General features: G+C 37.5%; 1 protein-coding gene across 1 annotated transcript in view; it reads left to right on the top strand.

The window, feature by feature from the left end:
- The first annotated feature begins 6,975 nt into the window (after positions 1-6,975).
- FANCL (FA complementation group L) overlaps positions 6,976-17,731 on the top strand; it is a 42,280-nt gene continuing 31,524 nt past the window's right edge. The window contains exons 1-3 of the mRNA XM_015831344.2: positions 6,976-7,246; positions 12,369-12,427; positions 16,673-16,733. Coding sequence (XP_015686830.1) covers positions 7,151-7,246; positions 12,369-12,427; positions 16,673-16,733 — 216 coding nt within the window. The 5' untranslated portion in view covers positions 6,976-7,150. The remainder of the gene's footprint in view (positions 7,247-12,368; positions 12,428-16,672; positions 16,734-17,731) is intronic.

Consider the following 17,731-nt stretch of genomic DNA (forward strand, 5'->3'; position numbering starts at 1 on the left):
CGTTACAATACATTATGGTAATCTATGTGGGATTAATTCTATTGCATAGGTCTTTATTTTGTACAATTGCTTTGGAAATATTTCTAATAAAGAAAAACAAGCAAAACATTTTCTAAATAAATAAGAAAAAAAAACAAATAAATATCTAATATACTTTCTTTGCTTAGGTCCTGGAATGTATCTTTGTTGATGAGGATTTGGAAGCAGACATCTAAATATTGATTATCTGAAAAACACTGAAAGTATATAGACAAAAGATTTGAAATGTTAGCTATAGACTGAATCAGAGAATAAAAAAAGAGAAAATTGCCGGAATGCTGAATTTTAAACTTGGTTGAAAGAAAATCACTTAACTCTAATCAACTGATTACACAGAACAAAAAACAAAGTGAGAAAGAGAAAAAAAAACCTAAGAAATGAAAAGCATAAAAGTAAGGCAAAATGCAATTTGAAAAAGAAAAACATGTTTTTATATTCTCCCCCTACCTGTGCCTAATTAAAATTATAGTGAAAATGAAAGAGACTAAACTTATATCTTTCTCCTACTGATACTGTCTTTTTAATCATCTTAGTATTCTAAAATGTTAGTTTGTTCATTAGAGCCTTACAATTCAAAATTGTTTTATTTAATTTCTTAAAATGTTTCTTCCTAAATATGAATTTGGATTTTCTCAATTGTTTTCTAACCTGCTTTCCTTTTCTCCCTCCCTTACATTTTTCCTCATTTACCCTGGTTACATCATATATTATTTCAATTTGTGGCTTCTTATTTTTATCTAAAATTTGATATCCAGTGATGGATTTCTCAAGATTATTTATCTTTAATCATGTTTGCATGTAAATTCACTAGTACTATCTATTTGTACTTTGATGAGAAAATATTATAGGTAGGAAAAGCCATAGAAACTATAGCTTTGATGGTTAAAAAGGTTATGCAAAAAAGTAGGTTTTGAAAAAGGATTCACAGAAACATTTTTTTAAAAAGAATGTTAATGCAAAACTTCATCAAGTTCTTATTTGACAGCTTCAGGATTTCTACCTACTATATCTGTAGAGAAAGCCTTCATTGGACAGTCTGGAAAAACTCCAAGTATTTTCAAGGTTTGGAAGGAATTAAGAGCATCCTTTTGGGCTTTCAAAATCAGTACAGCATATGGATTGGTCTGATCTTACACTGTTGGCTATGCCTGTAAAGGGAATTTTTTTTATAATACAAGGAGACATAAATGAATCATTAGAGAACCTATGTACTTTATGTGTGGAAGGCAGCTGATTTATATGGTTGCTACTGGACTCTTGCCAGGAAGAAATAATTCTGGGGAGTCAAGATCAAACTTTGTATATGCAGATAGATAAATCTCAAGGCTGCAGACATTACATTTTAGAGAAGTAGGTACCAAGTTCATCACATTAGAATAGTTGGACCTCAATTGCATTTAAACTTTTTGCTAGTCAGCTAACTAAGGTATGTAGGAAGCACATCACAATAGTAATGGGGGACTTTAATTACCCTGACATCAACTGGGAGACAAACTCTGCATCAAGTGGAAGATTCCTGACAAACCTAGCAGACAACTTTGTGTCCCAAAAAGTAGAGAAGGGAACTAGGGGATTAGCCATATTGGACCTAATTCTCACTAACAGAGATGAAATGATAGAAGCTGTTGAAGCCACAGGAACCTTGGGGGAGAGTGATCATGCAATATTGGAATTCAACATTATGCAACACAAGCAATAGAACACAGTCAAACTAGAGTCTTGGACTTTAAGAGAGCTAATTTCAATTAACTTAGAGACAGCTTGGGGTAGGATTCCATGGTGTAGAATCCTCAAGGAGAAAACAACTCAAGAAGCTTGGGAAATTTTAAAAACTGATATAATAAAAGCCCAGTCTAGCACAATACCAACGAAGAAAAAAACAGCTCTCAAAAGAAATCAGCATGGCTGCATAAAGAACTCTTTGATAAATTGAAAGACAAAAGGACAAGTATAACAAGTGGGAAAAGGGGCACATAACTAAGGCAGAATATCAGCAAATAGCCCGAGCCTGCAAAGATGAAGTGAGGAAAGCTAAGGCTCAAAATGAACTAAGGCTTGCAACAAAAGTCAAAAATAACAAAAAAAAGCTTCTTTCAACAAGAAAAAAGTCAAGGAAATGATTGGTCCATTAGTGGAAGAAAGCGGCAAGAAGATGACAAGCAACAGGGAGAAAGCAAACTATTTAACTCATTTTTTTGCATTTGTGTTTACACAAAGGGAAAAAACTGTCCAACCTATCAAAAACAGTACCACAAAAAAAAAAAACCAGATTAGAAACACAATTTAAAATAGGCAAGAAAATGGTAAGTGAGCACCTGTCCAGCTTAGATAAGTTCAAATCATCAGGACCAGATGGATTACACCCCAAGGTTCTCAAGGAACTGGCAGATGTGATCTCAGAACCACTGGACTATATCTTTCAAAGATCCTGGAGAACTGGGGAACTACCAGAGGACTGGAAAAGAGCTGATGTAGTTCCCATCTTCCAAAAAGGGAAAAAATGGATCCAGGAAACTACAGACCTATCAGCCTGACCTCAGTACCTGGGAAGATTCTGGAAAAGATAATCAAACAACGAATCAGCGAACTCTTGAAGCAAACAAAGTCATTACCAAAAGCCAACATGGGTTTGTCAAAAACAGATCATGCCAGACAAATCTTAATGCATTCTTTCACCAAGTGACAAAATTAGCGGACCAGAGGAATGCTGTGGATATAATTTACTTGTACTTCAATAAGGCATTTGATAAAGTAGATCACAACCTACTACTTGATAAGATAGAAAAATATAGGTTAGACAGCATCACCACCAGATGGATTTGTAGCTGGCTGACTGACCATACTCAGTATGTGATCCTCAATGGAACTGCATCTACATGGAGGAAGTGTGTAGTGAGGTGCCCCCGGGCTCTGTTCTGGGCCCAGTGCTCTTCAACATCTTCATCAATGATTTGGAAGAGGGGATAGATGGGGAATTCATCAAATTTGCAGACGACACCAAGGTGGCAGGAATAGCCAACACTCCAGAAGGCAGGCTTAAGATACAGAAGGATCTTGACAGACTTGAACACTAGATACTATCTAACAAAATGAAATTCAATGGTAAAAAAAGTAAGGTTCTACATTTAGGCAAGAAAAACCAAATGCACAGATATAGTATAGGGGGTACCCTGCTCAATAGTAGTAACTGTGAGAGGGATCTCGGAGTCCTAGTGGACAATCACTTAAATATGAGCCAGCAGTGTGCTACAGTTGCTAAAAAAGCCAACACAGTGCTAGGCTGCATTAACAGAGGGATAGAATCAAGATCACGTGAAGTGTTAATACCACTTTACAATGCCTTGGTAAGACCACACTTGGAATATTGCATCCAGTTTTGGTCACCACAATGTAAAAAAGATGTTGAGACTCTAGAAAGAGTACAGGGAAGACAATAAAGATGATTAGGGGGCTGGAGGCTAAAACATATCAGGAACGGTTGCTGGAATTGGGTATGTCTAGTTTAATGAAGAGAAGGACGAAGGGTGACATAATAGCAGTGTTCCAATATCTCAGGGGTTGCAACAAAGAGGAAGTCAAGCTATTCTCCAAAGCACCTGAAGGCAAGACAAGAAGCAACGGATGGAAACTGACCAAAGAGCGAAGCAACCTAGAGCTAAGAAGAAACTTCCTGACAGTTAGAACAATTAATCAGTGGAACAACCTGCCTCCAGAAGCTGTGAACTCCAACACTGGAAGTTTTTAAGAAGAGATTGGACAGCCATTTGTCTGAAATGGTATAGCCCCTGAGCAAGGGTTGGATTAGATGACCTCCAAGATCCCTTCTAACTTTATTATTATTATTATTATTATTATTATTATTATTATTATTATTATTATTATTATTATTATTATTATTATTATTATTATTATTATTATTATTATCATCATCAATAATAATAATAATAATAATGATAATAATAATAATAATTTGTTCTTAAAGTGTGATGTAGTTAGAAGCAAAACTGACATATCATTGCTTATTCTAATTTGGATATTACCGTTGGAATTATTGTAGTTGTGAGTGGGTTAATTTGGTTTTATAACTTTATATTTTTATTTTTGTGAACTGTGATCTTTGGATAGCAATTAGCCAATAAAGAAATAAAATCAAACAATACAATAACACTTTGTTGTTGTTAAAATGACTAGAAAACCAAAAGAATGTGGCACTTTGACTTCAGTACATGGCATTTTATAACATTGATTGTTGCTGGCTTTAACATTTTTAGGGCAGATCCCAAAGAGCAGTCATGTCAAACAGCCGGCCCACAGGCCAGATGCGTCATGCTGAAACCACGCCCACCCCATTGCTAGCAATGGGGGAAAAGTCGCAATACATCACGTGACGTCATGTGACATTGCGAGTTTGACATGCCTGCCAAAGAGAGTGTACACTGGAGAAAATATCAAGATAATTACAATAACCAAAAGTTTATTAATGAAATGCCAATAGTTACAGCATTGGAGAGATCCCTCTGAGACAAGAAAGAAATGTACAGGTCCAGATTAGGTGAAACTTGGCTCAGTAGCAATAACTGTGAGAGGAATCTTGGGGTCCTAGTGGATAATCATTAAATATGAGCCAGCAGTGTGCGGCAGCAGCCAAAAAAGCCAATACAATCCTAGGCTGCATTAACAGAGGGATACAATGAAGATCACATGAAGTATTAGTACCATTTTATAATGCCTTGTTAAGACCACATTTGGAATACTGCATCCAGTTTTGGTAACCACATTATAAAAAAGATGTTTAGAGTCTGGAAAGAGTGCAAAGAGTAATAAAGGTGATTAGGGGCCTGGAAGCTGAAACATATGAAGAACAATTGCAGGAATTGGGTATGTCTAGTCTAGTGAAAAGAAGTTCTAGAAGTGACATGATAACAGTGTTCCAATATTTGAGGGGCTGCCACAAAGAAGAGGGGGGTCAACCTATTTTCCAAAGCACCAGAAGGTAAGATAAGAATGAATGGATGGTGTTCTGTTCTGTGCATTGGTAAGGCATTGAGACGAGGCAGGTGTAACAACAGTTACTTCTTTATTCAAGCTTCAACAGAACAACACAAAATGGCGCGGATCCCTTTTATACCCTTTTGCAGGGAACAGCGTCAGCCAATAAATGCAACGTATTTTCCCGCTTTGCGTGTGCGCAATAGGCTGGAGACAGTCTGTCTGGCCCGGGCAGCCACGTGGTCTGCCTGGGTCTCTCTGCAACTTCCTGCACCTGCTCTGTCAATCACAGGCCCAGGACATAACAGATGGAAACTAATCAAGGAAAGAAACAACCTAGAACTAAGGAGAAATTTCCCAACAGTGAGAACAATTAATCAGTGGAACGGCTTGCCTTCAGAAGTTGTGGGTGCTCCATCACTGGAGGCTTTTAAGAATAGACTGGACAGCCATTTGTCAGAAATGGTATAAGGTCTCCTACTAGAGCAGGCATGTCAAACTTGCGACGTCATGTGACATAATGCAATGTATTGCGACTTTTCACCCATTGCCGGCAGTGAGGTGGGCATGGTTTTAGTGTGACACCTCCGGCCCATGGATCGGCAGTTTGACATGTCTGTGTTAGAGCATGCGATTAGAGTAGAAGACCTCCAAGGTCTCTTCCAACTCTATTACTCTGTTCTGTTCCTTCCAACTCTGTTATTGTTAAATAACCCTACATGGTGAATCATAGAATGTTCACATTATTTTGTTAATAGTCACCATATAATATTTTCAGCATATGAAGAATGTATGACCATTCTCCTAGCCAATCTGCTAATTCTATATTTATTCTGGATAACTATGTTATGCCTTTTATTATCTATTTTCTTTTACATGCTACTTATACCTGGTGTTTTAACTGCCCAGTTATCTTGTTACATGTGTGGCCATAACAACTGAAATGAGTAATATTTTGGTTACAATAAATACTATAAACTATTGATATACAGTAATCACAAATTTAAAGGAAAACGCCAACATTTTGTGCTATTGGTGTAATCTTCAACTTCTCTTATGAGGCAATTCTATGTAGGGTGCTTTAACTAAATCGAAGACTACATACAGATAATCCTTGATTTACAACAGTTTATTTAGTGACCGTTCAAAGTTACAATGACACTAAGTGCCTTATGACCATTTTTCAGTTACAACCTTTGAAACATCCCCATGACCATGTGATCAAAATTCAGATGCTTGGCAACTGGTTCATACTTGTGACATTGCTGTGTCCCAAGATCACATGATCCCCTTGTGCAACCTTCTGACAAGCAAAGTCAATGGGGAAGCCAGATTCACTTAACAAGTGGGTTAATAATTTATCAACTGCAGTTATTCACTTAACAACTATGGCAAGGAATGTCGTAAAATTGGGCAAAACTCACTTAACAAATGTCTCACTTAACAACAGAAATTTTGGACTTAATTGTAGTCGTAACTCGAGGACTAGTTGAAATGAGTGAGGAAATCTTCTCACCGAGGTGTAAGGCACTCTGCCGTCGTTTTTATAGAGTTAATAAATAACAATACTCCAGCCCTTCAAAACGAATTTATTTCATGAAGATGAGATATACCCAATGGCAGTATTACCGCTCTTGCGGAGGAAAAAGTCTTATTGGACTGAAGTCAAATTTTGATTTCAACGCCATCCACTTTTCTCGGAGACAGCCTGAAATGAAAGAAAACAAGAAGCCCGGCCGGACGAAAAAGAAACTAGCCACCCAAAAGGCAATCGCGGGCCAGCCCGCTTACATCTCACGAAGCTCCTCCCCTCGGCGCTATTTCCCGCGCGGAGCTGGGACCGTTCTGTCCAATCAAGAGTTAAGCAGCCATCAAGAGTTGCCTCTTCGAAATAGAGCGCGGGATTGCTTTCCCTTGTCGGTTACTGGCGTGGCCTACTTTTTCACGGTTTTGCCTGTTTCTTGTCCAAGGCTTTCCCCCGCGTAAATATTCTCGTCCGTTAAAAATAACGCGTTTTCCGCCACTATTTCCTAGCCTTAGGGAGGAGACAGAAGCGCATGCGCTTGTTTTGGCGGGCCAGGGTGTGCTGTTAGAGGGGCGAAGGGAAAGGAGTAGCCGAGAAATGGCTACTGGATTCGGGTCGTTGCTGCGCGAGTGCCCGCTCCTCCTGCCCCAGAACCGGGAAAAGACTGTCTACGAGGGCTTCGTCACCGCCCAGGTACCGAAACACTCGGGGTGGGCGAGGGGTTGGTGGCGGCAGCAGGTGGAGTATCTCAGTTCCGGTTCATCCGTGGTTTGTTCTTTCTTTCTTTCTTTCTTTCTTTCTTTCTTTCTTTCTTTCTTTCTTTCTTTCTTTCTTTCTTTCTTTCTTTCTTTCTTTCTTTCTTTCTTTCTTTCCCCTCCCCTCCCGGCGTGGCGTGGCAGATAAGGGATAGGGTGGTTCCTGAAAACCACCCTGATGCTTTCCGCGTTCGGTAAGAATTGTGATTCTGTGTTTTTTCGGAAGCATATCTACGCCTTGCCTTGGCTCTTTTCAGCTGCAGAAAGTATCCTGCCTCCTGTGGAAGAGATACTTCATAAATGCCCTGTTTTCTCTCTAGCATCTCCAATGGCATGCACACAAAATAGAGATATTGTAGAAGGGCAGCCGTATAAACCTCTGGTGTCAGAGAAGAGGTGAAGTCCTGTAGCCCTTTTAAAGCTTATCAATTTTTTTATTATAAGACATAAAATAATACAATGAGTGACCTGGAAGTTTTGGGCTTTTCAAAGTCCTGGAGAATCCATAGGATTCCCAGCCTTAAGTTAGCCTAGCCTTCCAATTCTATCCTCCAGATTTGGTGCACTGCAGCCTCTTTATTTTCTGCCAGGATAAGTAAGACCTCTCTGTTCAGAATCATGGGATATTATCCTACAGCAGTGTTTTGCAAGTTGAAATCTACACATCTTAAAGTGGTTGAGGTTGAGAAACACAGCCTGAGGGAAACCACTGCTAGGAGCAATAGCATCAAGGAATAAAATAACTTCCTATCATTGGGAGAATGTCCTATCATAGAAGAGAAGAGCATTATTTAAGTGCACACTACTTTTATTGTATTTTCTTTCTACTTCTCAAAAGAATTTATATCACTCATTTTCTAAACAAACCCATCTATTTCTAGCTTACAAAATAAAATAAACTTGGAAAGATGCACTGTTTTTCCAGTGGGGAAAAGGGAAGAAATATCCTTTCCTCTCCATATAATATTTTTATAGTTATTGCCCATTTATAATTTATGTCTATAATACATCTATTATAGTAAAGGGGATTTGTAAGTTTTTTTAAAAAGTAATGATATACTGAATTATAGTTATTTGACTTTTGCGATTCACAATTACATCTGCTTTTTAATTCCTAAAAAGGCTATTTAAATATAATAGAAGTGAGAGTTACAATATACTATGAAACCAAAGGCTGTAGGATACATTAATTGTACTTCTCTACTTCAGATTACATTGTGAAAGTTTCTTGAAATTCTAGTGTTTGTAGAAATTGTGAAAAAAATTAATGTCTAATCACTAAACTTGGCAATAGTTTTTCAAATTAGCATTTTATGAACCATATTGGGAAACTAACATTTTATTATTTAATTTTTTATGCTGCCGATCTCCCTACAAGGTTACTCTGGGTGACATCTCTGGATTACATCTTTGTTTCCCAAATTTAGACAATAGCAATCTTTATTGGAAAACTTGGTGAAGCCTTTAAGATTAACTTAAGGCTGAATTTGTATGAGAACCATATCTGTGAGTATATTCTGTGAATTCAGCTGAATAATTTCTCAATAGATAACTTTTAGAATTCCATTGCAAATTATATCAGCTTTTGTACTCAATTATTTCATCAGATGATTGGAAATTGAAACCTTTCCTGACCTAGACATGTCATATTACTTTAGTTAATGTTTGTTCTAAGGCAGGGCTTTTCAACCAGTGGTATGGGTACCACCTGTGGTACATTGGCACCTGGCAGGTGGTACACGACCATCCTAGAAAAGTGGTAGCGGGGGAGGGGAATGAGCTGAACCGGTGGCAGCACCGCACAAGCCTGAGTGAGAGATGGCTGGAGCTGCAGGGCTGGCAGGGCTCAGCGGAAGCGCCAGGATCAGCGCTAGGCTCCATCTAGAGCTCGGCGCTGATCCTGGTGCTTCTGCTGAGCCCTGAAGCACCAATGAGCTGGAAAGCAGCACTGATCCTGGCACTTCTGCTGAGCTCAGAAGAAGCGCCAATCAGCTGGAATGTTGCAGCATCTCCAGGGTCTTGTGATTTACATTCAGATGCTTGGCAACTGATTCTTATTTATGATGGTCACAGTGTCCCAGGGTCATGTGAAGTGACCAAAACCTGCTGCAACCACCCAGCAGATGGGGGAAATAAAAACCAAACACACACATCCCGCTGCCAATCCTCAACAGAAATGCTCACAACAATGAAAACCTCGGACAGGAGGAAGACCGTGGCTGGGCGGGCAGGCAGGTGTCTTGCTCAGCTGTGGCTTGGGGGGCACTTTTTTCAGTGCCATTGTAACTTCGAACAGTCACTAAGCGAACTGTTGTAAGTCGAGGACTACCTGTACTTTATCACTTTTTTGGGGGGGTCATCATTTTTTTGACACCTTGCTAGGCAACTGGTGGTACTCGGATATTGCCATATCCTAAAAGTGGTACAATGGGTGAAAAGGTTGAAAAGCCCTGTTCTAAGGTATCCTTACGTACTAAAATGAAGCAAAATCAGTACACTTCATTAATATAGTAATTAAAATATGTTATTTTAATAGATATATAAGATTTTATGAGTTGCACAAAGTTGAAATGCAGAATTTTATACATTTTCTGTATTTTTCCCCATAACTTGTAATATTAGCACATGACAGTTTAAATAGTAGATTCAAGTGTTATTGAGCACATACTGTAATTCTAAGTTGTCTACTATATTTTCTGAGGTATACAGTAGTCTTTTCTTTCATATTCAATCTCTATATGAATTTTGATACAGTGAAAATGGTGTTAGCCATACAAATGTAAGAGGTACAAATAGTCCTTGACTTACAACAGTTTGTTTAGTGACTGTTCAAAGTTACAATGGCACTGAAAAATGTGACTTATGACCATTTTTCACAGTTAACGACCTTTGCAGCATCCGCATGCTCATGTGATCAAAATTCAGATGCTTGGCAACCGGTTCATATTTATGACCATTGCTGTATCCCGGGGGTCACATGTTCACCTTTTGTGACCTTCTGACATGCAAAGTCAACGGGGAAGCCAGATTCACTTAACAACCAGGCTACTAACTTATAAACTGCAGTGATTCACTTAACAACTGTGGCAAGAAAGGTTGTAAAAGGGAGCAAAACTCACTTAACAAATGTCTCACTTAACAGAAATTTGGACTCAATTGTGGTCATAAGTTGAGGACTGCCTGTATATGGATGTCTGGGAATTACAAGCTTTATAGATGCATATAATAATTAGAAAAACAGAAGACAAAATTATAATAATTATATATTTGTCATATGAAAGAAACAAACTTATGGGAGAATGAGAAAGAATGGAATAAAGTTTAATCTCCAACTAATTACATTTAATCATTCTGTATCTTTTTCTTCACATTCTGAAAATTATTTTTGATTAATAAATAGCTGCCGAAATTAAAAAAAATGTTTAAATGAGATGATTACAGATAGTCCTCAACTTATGATCACAATTCAGCCCAAAATTTCCATTGCGAAGCAAGGCAGTTATTAAGTGAATTGTACCTCTTGTTACAACTTTTTTTGCCAGAGTTATTAAGCAAATCACTGCAGTTGTTAAGTAAATCATGCAGCTGTTAAGCAAATCTGACTTTCCCCATTGACTCTGCTTGCCAGAAGCCAGCTGAAAAGGTTAGAAATGGTGATCACTTGATCTTGGAAAAGTGCAATTATCATAAATACATGCCAGTTGCCAAGCACCCAAATTTTGATCATGTTACCATGGGGATGCTGCAATGGTTGTAAGTGAAAACTGGTTATAAGTCATTTTTTTCAGTATTGTAACTTTATATGGTCACTAAAAGAATAGTTGTAAATCAAAGACTTCCTGTAGTTTTTTTTTATGAGAACCTAGGACAGTGGTGGCGAACCTATGGCACGGGTGCCAGAGGCGGCACTCAGAGGCCTCTCTATGGGCACGCGCGCCGTCGCCCCAGTCCTAGGCCTTCAGCTGGGTTTTATAAAACCTTTTCACTTTAGGCCTCCGACGCCACATGCAAAAAAAAAAAAAGGTTCAATCAATCAATCAATTTCAACTCCTCACGGGGAAAAAAAGATCTCGCAAAGTTGGAATTGATTGATTGAACTTTTTAGTTCCACCCAGTCTGCCGTTACCACGGCAGCCACACCCACCATATGGGCCACACCCACCATATGGGCCACACCCACCCAATGGGCCACGCCCAATCGGCACCCAACGATACATAAATGGGTTTTTGGTTGCAGTTTGGGCACTCGGTCTCTAAAAGGTTCGCTATCACTGACCTAGGACTATTGTAGAGGACTGCTGCCCCTGCCCCTGCCACTGTCCCTTGCCTCCCCCCACTGCCACCGTGGGCCAGACAGGACAGTCAAAGGCCTGGATGTAGCCTGTGGTCTGTAAAATGGAGTAGATCACTATTTCTTTCTTTCTTTTTTCTCTCAGGACTCCATTCACACTATTAAAAATTATGGAGGATCCCAGAAAAAGCTTTTTTTTGTATGGATTATATTCATCAACATTGACCATTTTAAAAATCTTGGTTTTGCTCCTAGTTTCTTTTTATTTTCAATCATGTCTTTCCTTTAACAAATCATATCTAGTAAACCTGTATACAGTATACAAAATCTGCTATTGACCTATTTATTGCTATATTTCTCTATTGTTGTTGAGCAATTAATCATTATTGTTTTATATTGAGAATTTAGTGCCATAGTGTTAGTTGTATTATTGTATATACTGTATAGCAGTGGTCTTCAATCTTTGGCTTGGCGGCCCAGCTGGGAGGGGAGAGGGAAACTGGGCTGTGCGAGTAGTGGGCAAGCCCCGGCCCGTCACTTGCACAGCCCAATTCCGAATAGGCCATGGGCCAGTAGTGGGCCACAGCCCATGGGTTGGGGACCCCTGCTGTATAGGTTTTAAATAGATGAATTTAAATGAAAATTATTTTTAAAATGTAAAAAAATAATATTAGAACATACCTTTAAAAATCTCTGATATGCTCAAGCATGTAGGCTTTGTTAAATACATATATCTGAAAATATGCCTAATGTGATTCTGTATTTCCAGGGAAGAGATTTTCACATAAGAATATTGTTACCAATGGATCGTCAGTTGAAAAATGCTAGGTGAGAAGCATAATTTCTTTATATACTGTTTTAATTTCAAAAATCATTTCATTTTCCTACAAGGAAAGGAATGATCATTAATTTGACTTAAAGATATTTCCAATATTAGTGTTTGTTGTTACTAGTTAATTTTGATGCTAGTTAACTCAAATGTAATTTGTCAAGTCATCATTTGAGAACACTTAATGCAATTTATGGGAAAGAATATTTTCTAATTCTGGAGGCTAGAACTACAGAAATATAACTAGAAAGATGTATTTGGTCTTAGAATCAATCAAACTGAAATAATACTCAGATAATAACTGACTGTTAGAAAACTAAAATATTTTCAATGCTCTAGCTAAGAAAGCATCATCTTCCTTTCCCAACTTGACAGTAAGATATGCACTACGATGTTCTGATTCATAGCACATGTTATTTGTATGATATATCTATTACATCAAGATACATTCATTTTTCACAAATGATCTCAGATCTGGCTTGGTAAGTTCTGCATTAATGTATGGATATTTCTACCAAGTCAAGCCCCAGGTTACTGCATCATTACTCTTACCAGATTGACTCATAAGATAACTTGTATGTCTCACTTCTCAGAACAGCCATGCTGTTTGAGTCATACTTTACTTTTTGCAAGGAGTTCAAGAATCAGCCCAAGTTTGGCTTTTTAGGGATTTTTTAACTTAAAGTTTTATAAATACTCACAAAATTGAGCTTCTAAAATTTGATTAAATTACAACAAAACCTAGCATCCTTATTTAAGGAAAGGAAATGGGAAGAACTGGGGAAAGTAGGGCATGAGGAAATGTCTGAAGATGTTTCAAAGATAGAGTCTTCTAAATTCTGACATTGTTATCACCTTTTATTCATTGGTGTTTCAGAATCAGGGTGAGGTGGAGGAAATGTGTGGGGAAAGTAGAGTTTAGGCTGCTATTTTCTTTCGGGAGGTTACGTGGAAGAAGAAAAAGTGCCTGGCCTTTTTTTAATTTAGGTCTCCTTTATCATTTTCATTGGTCTCAATCCATCTTTTGCATACATGGAGCAACCTGTGGCCTTGTTTCAAAACTTTTTTCTTCCACCTGTGCAAGTGATTTCTTTCTGTCTGCATAGACTTACCTACTTGTGTCTGTTCCTACTTTAGAATTCATTTACTGAGTAAAATCTAAGGCCCCCTGAAAAAAAATTATGGAAGTAAGGAATGCTACATAAAACAGATCAGGGGCCATGCATCTCTATAAAATTATACCAAAGCAAAGCCAAAAATCAATTTCTGACATGGCTTTTTTTAAATAGTAATTTTATGAAAATTACAATTGCAAAGATAAAATCTAATACAAACTAAAAAATAAGAATAAAAAAATAGAAAGTTCAGAAAAGAAAAAAATACAAAAAAATGAAAAAAAGAAAATATAGTAAAGAAAAGAAAAAGAACTACATAAAAATAACTTCCCCTTTCACCACCACAAGTATAAATAATTTTAATAACTTAATTAATTTTCTTAAAACACAACAAATTATCTCTTCCCATATTCCATCTGTTAAAAAAACTTAATAGCTTAACAAATCTTAAAAGGTTGTCATTTCAATCTTGATTAGCAAAAGTTCATTAAGGATTACCAGAGATAACATAACTATTTTAACCTTGATCAAATAAACTAACATCATATCCTTTATTAATAGTGTTGATCTTTAATTCATTTAAATAATTTCTTTGTCCCTTTTCACAAAATTCTTCAAAGCTTTAACAAGCCTCTTGTAATGTAATATAGAAAAATGTTCCACATCTCTCTCTTGGTTTATTGTTTAGATAATATCTTTTAATTATAAAGACATTACTTTTTTATGTCCAGTGTAGCATCCTTTTCATATTATTCTAGCTTGTTATTTTTAAATCTACGTTCAGATCAGTCTTGTCCATTAAAACTTGGAAAACATTATCTCTTTCTGTCTGCTTCAGATTTCTCCTCCTTCAGTCTGTAGAATTCTTATGACATTATGTGGTAGCTATTCATGTGAAAGATTTAAATGCCTGTATGAAATAAGACTCTAGTATTTTGGATTCAGAGGCAAGAGGTATTTAAGAGTATACATCAGTTTTAATTAATTTTATTGATTAAATTGTACACCGCCCAGAGTCCCTCTCTAAGGGAGATGGGCAGTTAAAAAGTGTGAAAATAAATAAAATAAAATACTGGGGCGTGAACATAACTTTTATCTGCAGCAGTTCTTATACCAGATATTTTAATTAAACAAATAGGAGGAACAGGGCTTCATAAATCTATATAAATAAAAATGTAAATGTTCGTTTGTTCAAAATCTTAAATCTCCGAAAGTTCTTCACCGATTGCTTTGACATTTTGATACAACGTTGCATTCGAATACGCACATGTTTTGATATACCTATATTATATAGATGTCACACCTGTGACAGGTAAAAACATGCTTTTTTGAAAAACAGCGCCATCTGTTGGACGTAAAAGCAACACACACTTTTACCAGACTGAGCCACAGCAACGCGTGGCCGGGTACAGCTAATAATAATAATAATAATAATAATAATAATAATAATAATAATAATAATAATAAAGGTTGGAAGGGACCTTGGAGGTAATCAAGTCCAACCCCCTGCTCAGGCAGGTAACCCTATACCATTTTGGACAAATGGCTGTCCAGTCTCTTCTTAAAAACTTCCAATGTTGGAGCATTCACCGCTTCTGGAGGCAGTTTGTTCCACTGGTTAATTGTTCTAACTGTCAGGAAGTTTCTCCTTAGTTCTAGGTTGCTTCTCTCCTTGATTAGTTGCTTCTTGTCCTGCCTTCAGGTGCCTTGGAAAATAGCTTGACTCCCTCTTCTTTGTGGCAGCCCCTGAGATATTGGAACACTGCTATCATGTCCCCCCTCGTCCTTCTCTTCATTAAACTAGACATACCGAATTCCAGCAACCGTTCCTTATATGTTTTGGCCTCCAGTTCCCTAATCATCTTTGTTGCTCTTCTCTGTACTCTTTCTAGAGTCTCAACATCTTTTTTACATCATGGTGACCAAAACTGGATGCAGTATTCCAAGTGTGTCCTTACCAAGGCATTGTAAAGTGGTATTAATGTTATCCAATATACTGCTTTTTAACAGTATTTGTTCTTGCAAGGTCTAATGTGGGGAAATGAAAGTTATTGAAATAAAATGCAATAAATAATTGTTTTCAATAACCTGTAAAGTTCGCATTACTTCTACAGATTTGTAGTGCTTCAGATCCAAGCCAAAAAAGTGCTTTAGAGTAGACATGGGCCCCATACTGTTCCTGTTGCAGAAAAATAAGCATTTGAGATGATAAGACACTGACAGCTTGTCCATGTCCACTCTGAAGCTACAGTATCACCATTGCACGTTTTTCCTCGGATTGCACAATTACCATGCCCGTGGTCTCTCTGAAGTACCTTTTCAGCTTTAGATCCATCACACTTCACAGCCCTACTAATTTCCAAAGCATAAATTTATTAAATATATCATATATAGATAGTTCTCAACTTATGACTGGTCATTAAAGTCATGATGGCCTCAGAAAGGGAGCTTTATGGCCTGTAAAGCATTTACAGTTGTCATAAAATGTCATAGCCTCCTCCCCCCCACGGTCACAGAACCATACATGACTGCATTCCTTAATAATTGCTTGATTCAACAATAAGAAAGTTGAAAAATTGGGTCTGATCATGTGGGTGCTTTGACTTAAGACCAACATTCTGGTCCCGTTTGTGGTGGTGAATTGAGGATTAGCTTTAAGCTTTACAAAAGTTTTACAAATGCTGTATGATAATGATTGGTTTCTCCATTTATAAATGTTTATAATAGGAAATTAATAGAATAGAATAATAACTTTATTGTCACTTTGAATGTACACTAATCGGCATACATTAAAATGAAATTTCATTGCATACAGCTCTCCAAGGGTCCCCACCTCCAGTATACACTACATAAATATGACAAAAATAAATAAATACAGAATTATGCATATGCCCACATATATTATATGACACAGAGAAACAATACAGTCTAGTTCGGATTATGTATACATGTGCATGGTATAAAGTATTGATGTTAACATGTTAACATATAAGATGCAAAGTACTAAATTATGGGCTTAGTGTATTTTATCTCTTTCCAATCTACAAAAAATACTCAAGTATATATCTTTTTCATTTGAATGTTAGATTGCCTGGTTTAATTGATCATGAAAACATTTTATTTCTATAGGATTCAGTGTAGTTGGCATCTGAAAAAATTGCTTCATGGATATCATCTGATTTTAAAGCAGGTATCCATTCAAACTTTTTGTAAAAAAATATGATAGAATCTATATTTATTTGAAAATCATGACTGCTATATTGATTTTTATTGAAATGTTTCATAGTACATGGATTATGGGTTTTATCCAAAGTACAACAAATTATAACCTTAATTGTAAGGGAGAAACAGATTCCAACAGTGAAGGCTTCTTTGAAGGAGAAAAGTCAGTTCTGGAGTCATATGCCTATAGCTGTTAAGGCAAAGAAAAGTTTATAGGAAATGCAGAGCAGTTAGAGCTACTATTAAATAAGGAAATAAAGTGTCAAAAAATGCTTGAAAGAATAACCCGTGGGATAGACAAAAATAAAACTGAATGGAGCCTGCCCATTAGGTTGCAGGTCAGGACAAGCATTAAATAAACGCCTCCCCAGTACACTCATTAAACAAATATGTTAGCTAATAAGTGGAGCACAAATGCCTCGGGTGGAGAGATTCTGGGAGGCCTAGTGCAGGCACAGGACCTCCCTCACTCCCTGAGATACTCCATGCCCTACTTCCGCTCTTGAGTGGTACACATGTCCACAGCACATTTGTCTTGCCAGAGAGAAACAATGGGAAAGAAAAACTCTGAGTGTGCCTGCCTTTCCTGGTTTTGCCATTACTTTTCCTCCTGCCAAGGTGCTGGCCAGCAGGAGACTGCAAAATTCTCCTGGCTCTTGCTAGAAACCAGACCAGCTTGTGTCCCATTTTGCTGCACATGACTAAACTTTTAGAGGTGAACTTTTTTCTGTAGCTCCTCAAAGCAAAAATCTGCAGAACGATTTTCTTTGCTTGCTTCCTCAGTTGCAAGCCGGACTGGTGCACGTTTGGCTTGCAAAGTTGGAGAGCTGTGTGAAGGGAGTATGAGCCCGGTTGGGGTTCTGGGAGGGGGGGGGAGGAAGAAAATGAGAAAGAAGAGGAGAAAGAAAAGGTAGCAGGAGGAAGAGGAAGCAGGACCAGGAAGAGGAGGAGGAGAGGAGGAGGAGG

This window comes from Protobothrops mucrosquamatus, unplaced genomic scaffold (assembly GCF_001527695.2).
Source record: "Protobothrops mucrosquamatus isolate PMUCROS unplaced genomic scaffold, P.Mucros_1.0 scaffold_256, whole genome shotgun sequence".
Classification (NCBI taxonomy): Eukaryota; Metazoa; Chordata; class Lepidosauria; order Squamata; family Viperidae; genus Protobothrops; species Protobothrops mucrosquamatus.